This window comes from Equus asinus, chromosome 17 (genome assembly GCF_041296235.1).
Source record: "Equus asinus isolate D_3611 breed Donkey chromosome 17, EquAss-T2T_v2, whole genome shotgun sequence".
In the NCBI taxonomy this organism is placed as follows: Eukaryota; Metazoa; Chordata; class Mammalia; order Perissodactyla; family Equidae; genus Equus; species Equus asinus.
Genome location: NC_091806.1, coordinates 31,741,275 through 31,755,422, shown reverse-complemented (window position 1 = coordinate 31,755,422; position 14,148 = coordinate 31,741,275). Strand labels below are relative to the sequence as shown.

The following is a 14,148-nucleotide window of genomic DNA, read 5'->3' as shown; positions in this document are numbered from 1 at the left end:
AGGAGAGAAAGAGACGGGGGAAGTTTTATATATATATTTACATTTAAAGTGGAGACTATACAATCTCTGAGGAATTACTGCAGAGCTCCAGCGGGGGCCAAAGGAACGAGGGCTTTCTAGAATGGCACGCCTAAGCCTCGGTTCTCTTTGACGGTGGGGGTCCTTGCTCCCTCTCCCTTCCTTTCCGGGTTGGGAAACAGAAAAGAGCTGATTTTATTTCTCTGCTGCTATTTGGTTTGTTGCTTTCCACCCCAAAGCATTTTCCCAAAGGAAGACAGGAAGGAAAGGAGAAATCCGAGAAACAGGACTACTATGTATTGATTGGGATAGTAGGGGATATCTGAGGTAAACTCTCAATTTCATTGTTTTAGTTTAACTGCATTAGAGCTAATTAGAAAAAAATAAATGCCTGGGTTTGCTAACAGTTTTTAGTGTCTATACTTTTAACTAGAAGGAAACTGAATCCACTGGCTGTTGAGGAAAATCACTGTCTTCCCCTTTGTCCTCAAATCAAAATAACGTGGGTTTGAGGGGGAGAATAAATGAAATCCAATAAACAAGGAATATATTTAGAGAAGATAGCAGTGTAAGGAAAAGTCTCACATCGAGAAAATTTGATTTCTTTGTGAACTTCAAGCTTAACACAATCTAGTTCATACATTATCTTTTTACACGCGACCTACATAAAGAATTATACAAGTATTCTTTTTCTGAATTAAGAGTTGTCCTTAATATGTGCTTAGACAGGCCATGAAGGAAGGGATTGGATTTTTTTTTTAACATGCTTGACAAAGACTAGTATTTTATGGTCATTCAGTGGTTACTAAACAAAGAGGATAATAATAAATTGAAAATTTCCTTCTTTCTTACTGAAAAATCTAAAACCTATCCTGTAGACTACTGCCAAATGAATCTTCATAAAGTTTTCATAATCTAGAATAGTGGTTAAGAGCATAGATTCTGCAGTCAGATTGCCTGGCTTCGAACCTTCCTCCTCTGTAAGTACACTTACTTGAGTAAATGCACTCCTACGTGATCTCGGACAAATTATATAATCTCTCTGTGCCTCAGTTTTCTTAACTATAAAATGGAGATAATAACTATCTCTCTCTCACAGGACTGTTGTGAGAATTAAAATACATATAAAGTTCTTAAAACAATGTATGGCATAGAGTATAAACTCACTAAGAATGAGTTATTATTATATTTCAGAAGCCAAAAATAATTGCCAAAGGAAAACAATCTGCACGAGAAATGCTCATTGGTTCCTAGGTCAAAACCATATTCTAGAATATTCTATGATTTTCTAGAGATGGATTGGTCTTGTTTCCTTTACATCACTGCTAACTACTTGCAAGTATTTTGCCTTCCTTTTTCGTGTATGTGTGTGTATGTGTGTTTTCCTGTCTCCCCCACCCGAAGATAAGCTCCATGAAGGCATGAACAGTGTCTTTCTAGTTCATATTGTACCCCCCGAGCTCAGCCTTATATCTCACATTTAGCAACAGATGAATGAGTGAATGAAGTCTCTTGGCTTACTAGTTATGTAATCCTGAACAAGTCATTTAACATTAATGAATTTGTAGATAACATTCAAAATAAAATTATAGGGGCTGGCTGGTGGTGTAGTGGTTAAGTTCGCACACTCTGCTTCAGTGGCCTGGGGTTCGCCTGTTCGGATCCTGGGCATGAACCTACGCAGCACTTATCAAGCTATACTGTGGCAGGTGTCCCACATATAAAGTAGAGGAAGGTGGGCACCGATGTTAGCTCAGGGCCAGTCTTCCTCAGCAAAAAAAAAAAAAAAAAAGAGGATTAGCAGTGGGTGTTACCTCAGGGCTAATCTTCCTCCAAAATAAAATGATATACAAATCAAAAAAGATCACTCAGTAGTGAAAAAGTTGTTGAAATTTATCTGAAACAGCTATCTCCAAATAAAGCATCACAGCATTAATAGTCACTAAAGGAAAAACTGTTTACACTCTGTTAATAGAAAATAAAAAGACTAGCTCCACTTGGGTTATTTTGAGCACCTACTGTGAACTAGGTACTCTTCTAGATGTCAAGGATAATGGGATAGACAAGTATCCTGTTCTCAAAAAGCTTACATTCTAGCAGGGGTAGAGAGAAGATTAGAAATAAGATGTCAGATGGAGCACTATGCAGAGATTTACAACAGACTGATGAGAATGATTTGTTGCTTGTTCTAGATTGGATGTCAGGGACAAACCTCAGGAGAGGTGACGTTTAAGTTGAAATGTGAATAGTAAGAAGCAGTCAACCATGACAAGATATGAGCAATGATAACTATTAATGCCAAAGCCCTAAAGTGTGGGGCTGAAACATACTGGATCCAGCAGAGCTATTGGTAACAAGAAGGAAGGGACAGGCAGGAATCAGAATATGAAGGGTTTGTAGGTTAGAGGAAGTTTCGATTTTATTCTTAGGTAGAGGAAAGCCTATGGGGGTTTTAAACAGCAGAATGACATGATCTAACTCACATTTGGAAAAGATCTGGCTGCTTATGTGACAAACGGATTAAAGAGGATGCAAGAGTGAAAGCAAGGAAATTAGTTTGAAGGTCAAGCTGCAGTAATATGTAACAATGGGGAGAAGTCAATGGACAGAGTTGATGTTTAGGGATCCAGGGTTGTTTTTTAAGTTGTTTTTGTTTTTTCTTTTTTCTTTCTTTTCTTGTTTTCTTTTGAATGCATGGAATATTACATTCTGTGCTCAGTTTTACAACTCTCAAACTTTAACTTACCCACCCACAACCATTACCACTTACACACAAAGAAAAACAAGACACCATAAAATGGTGAAAAATTAAGGAAGAGCTTAGAAATACAATTGTATTTTAAAAAGCAATATGAAAATTATATAGAGCAGACTGCTGTGCTGTAATGAAGCTACTTGTAAAACAGACTGACTATAAATACCAGAGAAGAAATGAACAAAACTCAACTACAAAAACACTGGCTATGCAAACAAAGGACAACAAAATAATTTTACTCGTTTCTACCCTCTGGTGGCTATATGTTACCATCCCATGGTTGTCATTTTTGAAGCCGTGAGTAGGATGACCATTTATCATTCCCTTTAGAAATTCTACTAACACAAGATTTAACGAACATGGTCTTGCATTAAAAAAAAAAAAGGAGTCCTCTCCACTTCTCAAAAATTAATATAATCCTGATAACAATATATTCACCAGGGGATATAATATTTCTATTTTCCTTACAACTCCACAGAGTCACCTGTGCTGGTGCTCCACCTGCCTAATCAAGTCTTGATTCCACAGTAACAGATGCCATAAACAAGCATGGTTCTGCCTTCTGTCTTTTTTTTTGATTGCTTGCTTGCTTTTGTGTGTATGCACGTGCGCTGCTGACAACGTCTAAAATCTGTCCTCCGTCTGCTAAATTTTATGTCCTTTCACGAATTGCTTCCTCTTCAAAATAGGACAACTGCAGCCCAAAATGTCTTCGGTTCTTTGCTTCTTTTTCCATCTTAAGAGCAGAGACCTCAAAGTAGGGAAAATATTACCTGACTTGGAAATTCCCCCCCGCCACCCAATATTTCAGCCAACCACCTCAAACCCTTTTTGCAAAAGTATTAGATATCAGTAGGACATATTTGAGCGTACTATACTACTCACCCCTCTAGTTTTGTCCCTTTGCAGGTTCCCTTTCTCTCAGGCATCTTACCTTTCTGCCTCCAGTTGGTCTCAGAGGGGCTGCTCCATTTTAATTCACCACATTTTGTCATCAACGGCTTTGTCGTTCAGAGCTGGACATCAGGGGGACATCTGACCAAAGCCAGGACCGGGTCCTAATACACACAAGGGAAAGAACCGCTGTCCAGATTTATAACATGGGTTAGCATTCTCCCCAAATGTTTAATCTTGAGATCATGCAATTTTTAATATCATCCCTGACACCAGCTGTTTCCACTCAGGAAGTGCGCTAAATCAATCAGCTCTGGAAGGACATCAGAGACCACTCCAGACCGGAAGTTCTGCAACTCCCTTGGCCACCAGTTCTCCGAGATTTGGGGCTGAAGTGGTATCTGTGAAAAACGTGAATTCAGAAACTAGCCAATGACCTTGTTCCAGAACACCGCTGCGTTGGGAGACACCCAGATTAGAGATGTGGGGTCAAGGTGTGAGCAGAGCCATCCAGAGGCTTTTTCCTGCCTTAAACCTGCAGTGAGGCCATTTGCAACGTCTTCAAAGGGAGGCCGGAAGTGTCCTTCAATGGCCTGGGAGCCTGCCCTCTGGCAGCGTCCAGCCCCTCTTTTCGGCGACTTTTCATGGAGCGCCGAACGAGAAGCCTGGCTTCCCTAAGAATTCCTCCCAAGCTGGCCCTTCCCCTACCTCTCGCGGCAGCCGACTCTCTTCCCTCAACCCTCAAGTCCCTCGAGACTTAGCCTCCCGCCCAAAGCGCTCCTCCTCCTGTGATTGGCTCTCCGAGGAGCCTTCGGCCAATGGGGATGACGTATTCCGGCAGACGTCGGCCGGAGGGTGGGGGAGGGGGAAGGACGTCGGGCCCCGCGACGCCTAGCGCGAGGACGGCGGCGCGAGGTGTGTGGCGCGGGCCGCGTGGTCTCCGGCCCTCAGTGCCACCAGCTGCCAGTGCATAAGGGCACCGGGGCCCGCGGCGGTGCCAGGGCGCCAGGGGGTGGCTGCAAAGCCCGTGCGGCCAGAGGTGGCGGTGAGGGTGAGCCCTGAATTCGGGCCTCCAGGATCCGCACGCTCCATTCCCAGAAACCTTCGCGCTGAGAGGTCTCTCTTCAAAGGAGTTGGGCCGGGGCGTCTGGAGCGTGCGGGGCGCCCAACTTTGCAGGGCCTTGCCTGAAGCCTTGCTTTCTCCGCCAACCCCGCTCCCCTTGGTTCTGAACGGGGCGAGGAACCCTCAGGCCGTTGACCCACCTGTGCTGCTTTCTTTGCTAATCGTCCCCGTGAGAGGCCGGACATTGGGAGGAAGCAAGGCGGGCTGGACAGAGGACCCACACACAGAGAGGACGGCAGGAGCAGCTCCTACTGCAGGACTATTGCAGGTTGGATCTAGGGGCAAGGCTGGGGGGATTGGGAAGCTTCCCCAGGCCCTAAGTTTGGGCCCTTGCAACATCTGCCATCCTCCACCCACAGCCAGGGATTAGCAGTGAGCCTTCCCTTTCTTAATTTTCCTTTCTGCTCTTTTTTTTCCCTTGATAGTTTGGCGTGAACTCTTTGCATTCTCAGTGCCACCTGACAGAAAAGTGCATGCAGGAAAGGAACGTCAGCTGTGCAGTGAGTCTGGGGGTTTCGGTGCAAAAAGCCGTAAACGTAGTAAGCCTGAAGTCCGAATATCCAGGTTCTTTGGGGAGGGGTAGAATGCTTAATGATCCTTGCTGCATGGTTAGCCAGGCAATTAACCAGAGTGACAAACCTGAAAGCTAAATTCTTTGCCAATTTCCAGGCCAAATCAGGCTTGCTTTGGTCAAGAGTATCTGAACCAAGGGTGGCAAGGACCTTATTTCTGTGAGAGACCTTCCCACCCAGTCCAGCAGCTTCTTTTCTTTACGGTGCACCCTCTGCTGGTTAGTGTGATAGTGAGCTAAGAGAAAAGATGTGTACGACTTTCTGGGGATCATTTTATGCTCACTCCTTAAAAGTATTAAATCGAGGATTATACCCATGGAACTTGGAAGTGTGGTGCTCAGGAAGAATATGAGTAGTCAGCACTGTGGGAGTTGAGTCTTAACAGTTGAGATGTTGAGTGAGGAAGGTTTAAGGATAATAATAACAGCTACCATATTGGGAGGGATATTTATTATGTGCCAGGCACTCACAGTGCTAAGCAATTTTACCTGCACTGACTCATTTAATCTTTAAAACAGCCCTGCTAGGTAAGTGCTGTTATTATTCCCTTTTCACATATGGGAAAAGTGAGACTCGGAAAAGTTAGGTCATCTGCCTGAGATTATACAGCTATACTAATAAATATAGCTGAGATTCAAATGTAGGTTTCTCTCTGAGCTCCCACATGTAATCACTATGATATTCTTTCTTGAGATATCCTTGGCATAATTTCTGGGCTTACGGTTTCTCAACTCATGCTATTATCTCTCACTTTTAAAATTTATTTCAAAGGCAAAAAACCAATTAGGTATCACCATGCTTCTGAAATGTATTATCTCATCCACAGGAATCTGATCTGAGAAAACATAGAAGGTTTGTTAAGGGACCAGTATGTGCTCTCCCGCCAGTCCCAAAATCCTGTACAGGAATCCCCGGTTCCTCCGGTTAGCTTTTTTGCAGCTTCATCACCAGCAACAGAGTGGTGTGTTCTGTGATGTCCTTCTGCAGGCAGAAGGTAAGAGACGTGGGGACTAGTTGAAAACACCATAGAATAAGATAAAACGAGTTTAGGATTGGGGGTAGAGGACAGACCCAGGAAATGTGTTATCATCGCCTTTGAGTGCTGTAAGCTATTTGGTAAAGAGCTGTTTGGTTCTAGGACACTTACTGTTTTCAAGAGTGAAAATGAGACTATGCTCTTTTTCTCTTAAAAAAGTGAAACTAATTGTGAAGTTTTGTAAGCGTAGAAATTCTATAAAACATGGATAATAATATGGTATTGGGGTGGTTGTGAAGATTGAGTTAACATATGTAAAGCACTTTGAAGAGTGCTTTTAATGTACTAAGCACAATATAAATTTCAGATGATACTTTTACATGTTTTCCCATTTTTTTTCCAAGCTGTTGCTTAATTTTTTTCTTGTCTTCAAATTGATGGTTTTTGTTGTTTGTTGTTAGACTTAAAAATATATAGCTTATTTCCACCCCTTCTCTTTACACTTAAAATGTTAAATCATCATGAGGTAGAGCCTGGTATAATGTAAAAGGCCCAAGACTAGGAGTCAGAGGACCTGATTTAAGTCCTAGCTTTGTTACTTGGGGGCTGCATGACAAGTGGACAAATGATTTCATCTCTCTGGAGCTCAGTTTCTTCATTTATAAAAAAGATTTTGACAACCAACGTTGTGTAGCACTCTACAGTTTGCAGAGTAAAACAGTATAGTATAGTGTCTCATTTGAGTCTCATAACAGCCTTGGGAGATAAGTAATGTTATATGGTACCAGTTCTACAGATGAATGAATTGAAGCCTGGAGAGTTAAGTGACTTGCTTGTTGGTTCTCTTAGTAAATTCTGAGTTGGGATTCATTCCTTTATTCAAAATAAAAAAGTATCAGTTGCTTGTACACTGTACTAGCATGGGCATTCAGTATCTATGAAGATAAAGTCCCTCCCTATAAGGAAATCATGTAAGGAGGAGACATGCAAATAACCAGTGCATTCAAGTAACTATGAAGTATAATAAATAACATATTGGGGTAAGTATAGGCTGAGAGAGGAGCATCTTTCATAGACCTGAGGAGGTTGAGGGACAGGGTTAGGGAGATTTCTTGGAGGAAAAAACGCCTTAGCTGAGATCTGAAGGACAAACAGAAGTAGGAGAAAGTGTGGAAAGATTTTCACAAACAGAGAGAACAGCATGTACAGAGATTTAGAGATGTGGCCAGGGATTTGTGAGTGGTTCATTACGGCTAGAGCACAGACTACAAGAAGTGTGTTGACCGGAGATATGGCTAGAGAAATTAGCAGCAATTTAAGGTATTTAAAGGTTTTAAGAGGAAGGTCATGATCAGATACCTGCTTTACAAACAGCACTTGGGATACATGAGAAGAGTGATTGGATTGTTATTGAGCCCAAATAAGAGGCTGTTTTGGAATCCAGGAAAGAGGGAACGGTGGCCTGAACAAAGGCTTTGAGAACAGAGAGAAATGTATGGTTTATAAGCTATTAAGGAAAATTTATAAAACTTGCTGCAGTTAAGAGCACAGACTGCAGCCAGACTCCCTGGGTTAAAATCTTGTCCCTGCTATTTACCACATAACTGTGGGCATGTTACTTAATTATGCTATAGTTTACTTATCTGTAATAACAGCTACTTCACAGGGTTGCAGTGAAGATTAATTAATACTGGTAAAACCCTTAGAACAGTACCTGGTACATAATAAGGACTCAAGAAGTATTAGCTTTTTTAAAATTTGATTAGGTACAGAGGGTAAGGGAGAAGGAAGAATCAAAGATGACTTCCAGTTTTCAGGCTTGGGCAGCTAGGTGAATGTGGTACCTTATTTTGAAGTAAGAAATAGGGGAAGTTTTTGCGGGTGGGGAATGATGGGTACTTTTTCTAGAAAGGCTGCGTTGGAGGTACTTGTGGGACATCCATATAGACATACAGGCTTTGGCATATTTAATGTCAGGAAAGAGATCTGGGCAGAGGTAGGATCTGGGAGTCATCAGCAAGTCTTTGGTAATTGAAGCCAGGAGAGAGACCTAGATTGCCCAGGAAGTGAGAAGGGGCATAGTGGCATAAAGTGAGAAAAAGGTGGCATAGGACAGACCACTGCCTAGCAGGCAGTGCCTAAAGGTCAGGAGAGAATTGAACCCTGATTGTCCACATCCAGAGCTCATTCTCTATTAGACCATAAGAAGCTTCTATAAAATTTTTTAAACTCTCATGTGAGTCAAAAAAATTTATTCAGCCTCCCTCCTTTGTGTCAAGCAGCGAGTATACCTCAGTGAGAAAGACAGACAGGGTCTCTGCTCACAGAGCTTCAGTTTAGTGAAGGAGATAGACAGTGACATTATAGATAGCTAAGTGCTATGATAGCTATGGAGTATCTCTCTGTGCCCAGGAACGCCTAATTTTAGACTTGGGGTGGGATGGGGGAAGGCTTTCTGAAAGAAGTAATGTCTAAACTTGATTTTCCAGGATAAAAAATGAGTTAGGTACGTAATGGCAGAAGATTCCAGGCAGGTAGAAGGAACAAATTTCTCTACTTGAACTTCCGTGGAGGGAAATTGAGAGAAGGGCCAGCACATTTGGCTAGTAATCTCTCTGCTTAGCCCATGAACATGCTAGTCTGCATGAGATAACAAAGTGTTTGTGTCTCCCTCCAGGTGAGGCAGTCCCAGCCCACTGCTGCATCCTGTCAGCCTGCAGCCCATTCTTCACAGAGCGCCTGGAGCGAGAGAGGCCAGCCCAGGGCCGGAAGGTGGTGCTGGAGCTGGGGGGCCTGAAGATCAGGACACTCAGGAAGCTGGTGGACTTCCTGTATACCTCAGAGATGGAAGTTTCTCGAGAAGAAGCCCAGGATGTGCTTTCTGCTGCCCGTCAGCTCCGTGTATCTGAGCTAGAATCCCTTCAGTTAGAGGGTGGGAAGTTGGTCAAGGCTCCTCAGGGCCGAAGACTGAACCGGGAGTGCTTACAACCTCCAAGTGCCGCACCAATCTCTGCCAGGGTGGTGGCATCCAGCCGCCGCCCTCGAACTCCACTGCCTGTTACCCAAACTCCCGGTCCCCTTGGGGCTGTGAGATTGAAGTCCTCAGGGAAGGAGGAGGGGCCCCTGGAGAAGAGCAACCGACAGAATGCAGAGAACTTGTCTGGCACTCTTCTGCTCAAGAGGAAGGCCAGAGCCTGCCCAAATCCACAAGAAAAAAGCTCTTCACCATCAAGCCACAGTCAGGGACCTAAAGAGAACAAGAGTGACCCTGCCCTTGGTCCTACAGCGCTTTCCCCACCCAGCTTGTACCCCTCTGTGGATGAGCGACTATTGCCCAGAAAGATCAGGCTGAGTCGCTCAAAACTGTCTCCTGATGTCTGTACATCTAAGCCTTCCAGCGTTTCAAGTGGACCCAGCTCAGTGCCCACAGCCCCTGGCCGGCGTCTTTGGCGGCAGAAGAGTATAAATAAAGAAGTGCCAGAGGACAAGCAGAAACCAGGGAGAGGTAGTCCTCTACAGAACACCCCAAACCCCTCTAGTCTCGGAAAGACAGGTGGGAGCAAGAAGCGGAGCCCTGAAGTCAGGGCACCTCATTCAGACTCTGCAGAGGAGGGGCAGGTTGGGAGAGTGAAACTTCGAAAGATTGTCAACGGGACATGTTGGGAAGTGGTGCAAGAGCCTCCCCTCAAAAACTCTCAAGTTAGCCCTCAGACCTCAGAACCTGGAGACTTGGAAGAGTCCCCTCCAGAGACTCAGCCATCCTCCATTAAGGAGCAGGAAATGTCATCTGCTAGAATAGGTCTGTGTCAGGACTCCCCCCTTTGCTCTAGGCTACAAGACATTCTGCTCTCGGCTAGCCGCTCCCCGGACCACCAGGTGGTGAAGTCCAAGTTTGGGTCCAGTTCAGAGCTGGTAGGGAAGGAAACTGGGTTGGATATTGACTGCAGAGAGCCCTATGCATTTGACACAGCCCTGCTTGGGCAACCCTGTGAAGCTGAGGAGTACCGAATCACAAGTGCTGCTGCCACCAGTGAGCTGGAGGAGATCCTTGACTTCATGCTCTGTGGCTCAGATATTGAGCCACCCATAGGGTCTCTGGAGAGTCCTGAAGCTGAGGGCTGCAGGACCCCTAGTTATCACCTGACGGAAACAGGAAAAAACTGGATTGAAAGGGAAGAATGGTGTTTGCCAGACATGGAACTCTGGCCCAGGGAGCTCACAGGACTGGAAAAGGAACCTGTTGGTGAGAGCAAAGAGCCAGTTGAGCCCTTTAGCCCCCTTGTCATGCCCTCTGAGAACAAAGCACCAGCTGAACCCCTTAGCCCCCTAGTCATGCCCTCTGAGATGAGTGAAGAGGAGGTGCTTTCAGTGGGAGGCTCTTGGACTCCAGAGCTGGAAATCACCAGCTCCCAGCCACCGGATGGTCAGAAAGACAAGCTTGTCCACATTGACTCCTGTGACCCTCCCCAAAGGTCCTATGAGGACCTCTCGCCTCCATGTTCAAACTGGGTGAAGACTCCACTGGAAGTGTCCCTAACTATGGATGAGGTATTGTGCCCTTCTCCAGAGGCAGGCAAGGTGGTGTCTGGCAACTCTGAGTTGTTGAGCCCACTTCCTGCTAGCTCCGAAGAGGAAGAGATTGATGTGGTGGACTGGACATCAGAGGGGAGGCTGGTGCCCACCAGTTTTCCCTCCGTATGGCCCGACCCTTCCTCAGAGTCAGAAACAGAGGTAGACATACTAACGTAGTGGAGTGGGGAGGGCAGGTCAGGGGCAATGGGAGGGTAGGAACTGTTGACCAGCAAAAGGTGTATCGACAGAGGCTAGCATATGCCCTGTCCTCTTAGCACAAGAGGCAGGTGTACCCATGGCTCTCTGTACGTCCCTTCCTCCCCTCCCCAGGCTTTCAGAGCTGGGCAGTAGTACCACAGGTAGAAAACCATCTTATTTCTCTGTAATCTATTTTCCAATTAGTGACAAACAAGTGGTCCCTAACTCTAGTGGGTCATAGGTAACAGCCGAGGCCAGGTTTCCCAGATTATGAGGCACCTATAGTCACTGCTAATATAGGAAAGGTTGAGGAAGAACACCCTCTGTGATGGGAATTTCGTGTCAGAGAAAATATTCCAGGTGTGAAGCAGTGCTGGCTTGGAACATTAAGTGGGTGGGAGTGACAGGACATTGTCCAGTACCTAATGTGTGTGCCTTATTCATTGCCAGTATGGGAAGTCTAGCGAAAACCTCTGCAGGGGCCAGGAAGATGTACTTCCATCATCACTTCCAAGAAGTGAGTTGAAAAAGATACAATTGTTTAAAAAAAATAAATTACCTTTTCCCCATAGTTTTTACAGATATTTCACATGCTTTACCAAAGACCCTAGGAGCTCCAGGTTAATTGGTAACCTTAGGCTATGAAAAATACAAGTGGGACCAATCCCATAAGGCTGGCTTTGTCCATCCCTTAAGATCTAAGATTAAGTTTGACTTTATTACTCAAATACTTTATTTCAACTTTTATTAAACAAACCAAATCCAAGAACTTCTCAGTGCTTTACTACAGGGTTGCCTCACAACCAAACCATCATTTCTGGAGGGGAAGAAACCACAGCTTCAGGCACATGACTGATGTTTGGCCATGTACCGTCATAAATGCTCCAACATCACCAGGGACCGAAGGCTGTGAAAATAAGAGCGGGAAAAAGGTTAGAAAAGGGATCCAGGCAATCACAAAAGCCCCAGGAAGATGTGCCTCCACCCTTGAACCCACAAACCTCTAAGAGAGCACAAGAATTGCATCCTCCCCCCACATCTCAATATAACAAGCCCCTGACAGTATGCCAAAGCACTGTATGAAGCACTGGGGATAAAGACCACAGCCAGATCCTCGTGACCAGGAGTGAGGTACTGAAATGCAGTGTTACCATACGGGACCATTAACAGAACATACTAGAAACAAAAAACTCGAGGGCAGGGGTAAGCATATGTCAAGTTACACAAAGACTTTGCTAGTATGGGGCTGGCCTGGTGGCGCAGCGGTTAAGTGCACACATTCTGCCTCTCGGCAGCCCAGGGTTCGCCGGTTCGGATCCCGGGTGCAGACATGGCACCACTTGACAAGCCACGCTGTGGTAGGCGTCCCACATATAACGTGCAGGAAGATGGGCATGGATGTTAGCTCAGGGCCAGTCTTCCTCATCAAAAAGAGGAGGACTGGCAGCAGTTAGCTCAGGGATAATCTTCCTCAAAAAAAATAAATAAAATAAACCATTTAAAAAAAAATTTTGCTAGTAAAATGGGAAAGTCATGACTCATACAAATAGACACTTGTCAATGATTTTGTTTAACTCATAAATGAGGGTAGCGGTGGGATCCACAACCAGTTCAAAGAATCAAAACGTGCCATCAAGGACGTGGAAAATGAATTTTCTAACAAAAACTGGTCCATACCCCCAAGGCAGTAACTGCATCTGCAGAGGCCACAAATTGTATTTCTATAAAGAATCATTTACATTGCCGTCAGTACCCCACGACTTAGCTCCAAGACCATGAAATGAAACATGGAATTAGTAAAAGGCACACTAGATAGGAAACAGTGATTTTTTTCTTTTGAAGGTTTCAGTTTTTCCTACCAGGAAAAAGGGAAGGAAGTATTCCCAATAGAGGAAATCCTGAGAGCAAGAAAAGAGTTATGAAAACGTAGCTCCTGCGTGAAATGAGGGGTAACAGTGAGGGCTGCTACGCAAACAACCAAACACGATTAATCCACTCCCCCGCCCCCATTTCAAACCTCCGCGTGAGGACTTCTGCCCAAACCTCCCTACGAAAGGTACTTCTTCAGCTCTTCCACCACCTCTTGAGGCTCAGGGAACTTGAGTTTGCGCGGGGGCCCCTTCTTAATCCCAGTCCAGAGCTCCGCACCTGGGAGAAGACCGAGTAAAGCGAAGTTACTTTGGAACCCACCACATCTCTCCGACATCATCACGTGCGCGCGGTTTGAAACCCGCGCTTCCTCGCCTAGCACCCGCGCCCCTCCCCCAGGCCCGGGCCCCTACTCACTGCTGCCGTCCGGGCGCAGCAGCGTCACCTCGAAGCTGCCCCTTCTGGGCTTGGCAGGGTTCACCTTCACTGGAAGCTCGGGGGCCTCCAGGCGCAGCGCCTGGCTCAGGGCCGCGGCGTTGCGCCCGTAGACGCGTCAGCTCGTGCTAGGGACAGAGGGGGAAGGTCAGAGACTGCGGCCCTTGGTCTGCGACGCCCTCACTCCCCTCCCCATGACTCTCCCGGTCCCTTACCAATGCTCGATAACGACCGTCACCTCCTCCATTCCCTTGCCGCCGCTGGTCAGCTTCTCTCGCTTCTCGGCCACTGCGACCGCCGCCTCGGCCTTCCGCTTCCTCCCGCGGGAAGCCATGGCGCCTGGAGCCCGACGGGGAACCGAGCCGACCAAGGGCGGGAACAGGGTGGAGACGCGGCCACTGAGCGGGCACGGAGCAGCGGACAGAGCCGCGCCGAGCGCCAAACCGCAGGCCAGAAACTCCGCTGGCGGAACAAAACCTCTCCTCGCGGCAGAAAGCGTGGCGCTGGGCGCACATGTGGTCTAGAGGCTGGACCTCCGGGCACAGCTACGCGGCACGCAAGTGGGGGGAGGTACGGAGCACCGGACCAAACCATAGGGCGGGGGCACGAGGGGCGGACCCAGCAGGGGCGGGGACTACGTAGCTCTGATTACAGGCTTGGCTTCACAATGGCTTTTCTGTAACCGCGCGTCCAGCTAACCGTGTGTGCTACGGCCCCGCCCCTCCCCAAAACCTCC

The 14,148-nt window shown here is 46.2% G+C and overlaps 3 protein-coding genes across 3 annotated transcripts in view; 1 reads left to right on the top strand and 2 right to left on the bottom strand.

Annotated features, from left to right (window-relative positions):
* CTNND1 (catenin delta 1) overlaps positions 1-3,858 on the bottom strand; it is a 50,866-nt gene extending 47,008 nt beyond the window's left edge. The window contains exon 1 of the mRNA XM_070487813.1: positions 3,708-3,858. The gene's annotated coding sequence lies outside the window, so the exon portion shown is untranslated. The remainder of the gene's footprint in view (positions 1-3,707) is intronic.
* Positions 58-11,872, top strand: BTBD18 (BTB domain containing 18). The gene is made up of 5 exons (XM_014827813.3): positions 58-345; positions 3,958-5,058; positions 5,216-5,290; positions 6,189-6,356; positions 9,016-11,872. Exons 4-5 carry the CDS (start codon positions 6,233-6,235, stop codon positions 11,085-11,087), a joined length of 2,196 nt encoding a protein of 731 aa, XP_014683299.3. The 5' UTR covers positions 58-345; positions 3,958-5,058; positions 5,216-5,290; positions 6,189-6,232; the 3' UTR covers positions 11,088-11,872.
* Positions 11,824-14,139, bottom strand: SELENOH (selenoprotein H). The gene is made up of 4 exons (XM_014827812.2): positions 13,628-14,139; positions 13,395-13,540; positions 13,126-13,256; positions 11,824-12,015 (listed from the first exon to the last, which is right to left on the bottom strand). Exons 1-3 carry the CDS (start codon positions 13,744-13,746, stop codon positions 13,156-13,158), a joined length of 366 nt encoding a protein of 121 aa, XP_014683298.1. The 5' UTR covers positions 13,747-14,139; the 3' UTR covers positions 11,824-12,015; positions 13,126-13,155.
* Between the last annotated feature and the right edge of the window lie 9 nt (positions 14,140-14,148).

Bases quoted from the DNA above. Each gene is read 5' to 3' on its own strand.
- BTBD18 (XM_014827813.3), top strand. From the start codon at position 6,233: ATGTGCTCTCCCGCCAGTCCCAAAATCCTGTACAGGAATCCCCGGTTC. The intron at 6,357-9,015 runs GTAAGAGACGTG...GTCTCCCTCCAG, and splicing joins TGTCCTTCTGCAGGCAGAAG to GTGAGGCAGTCCCAGCCCAC.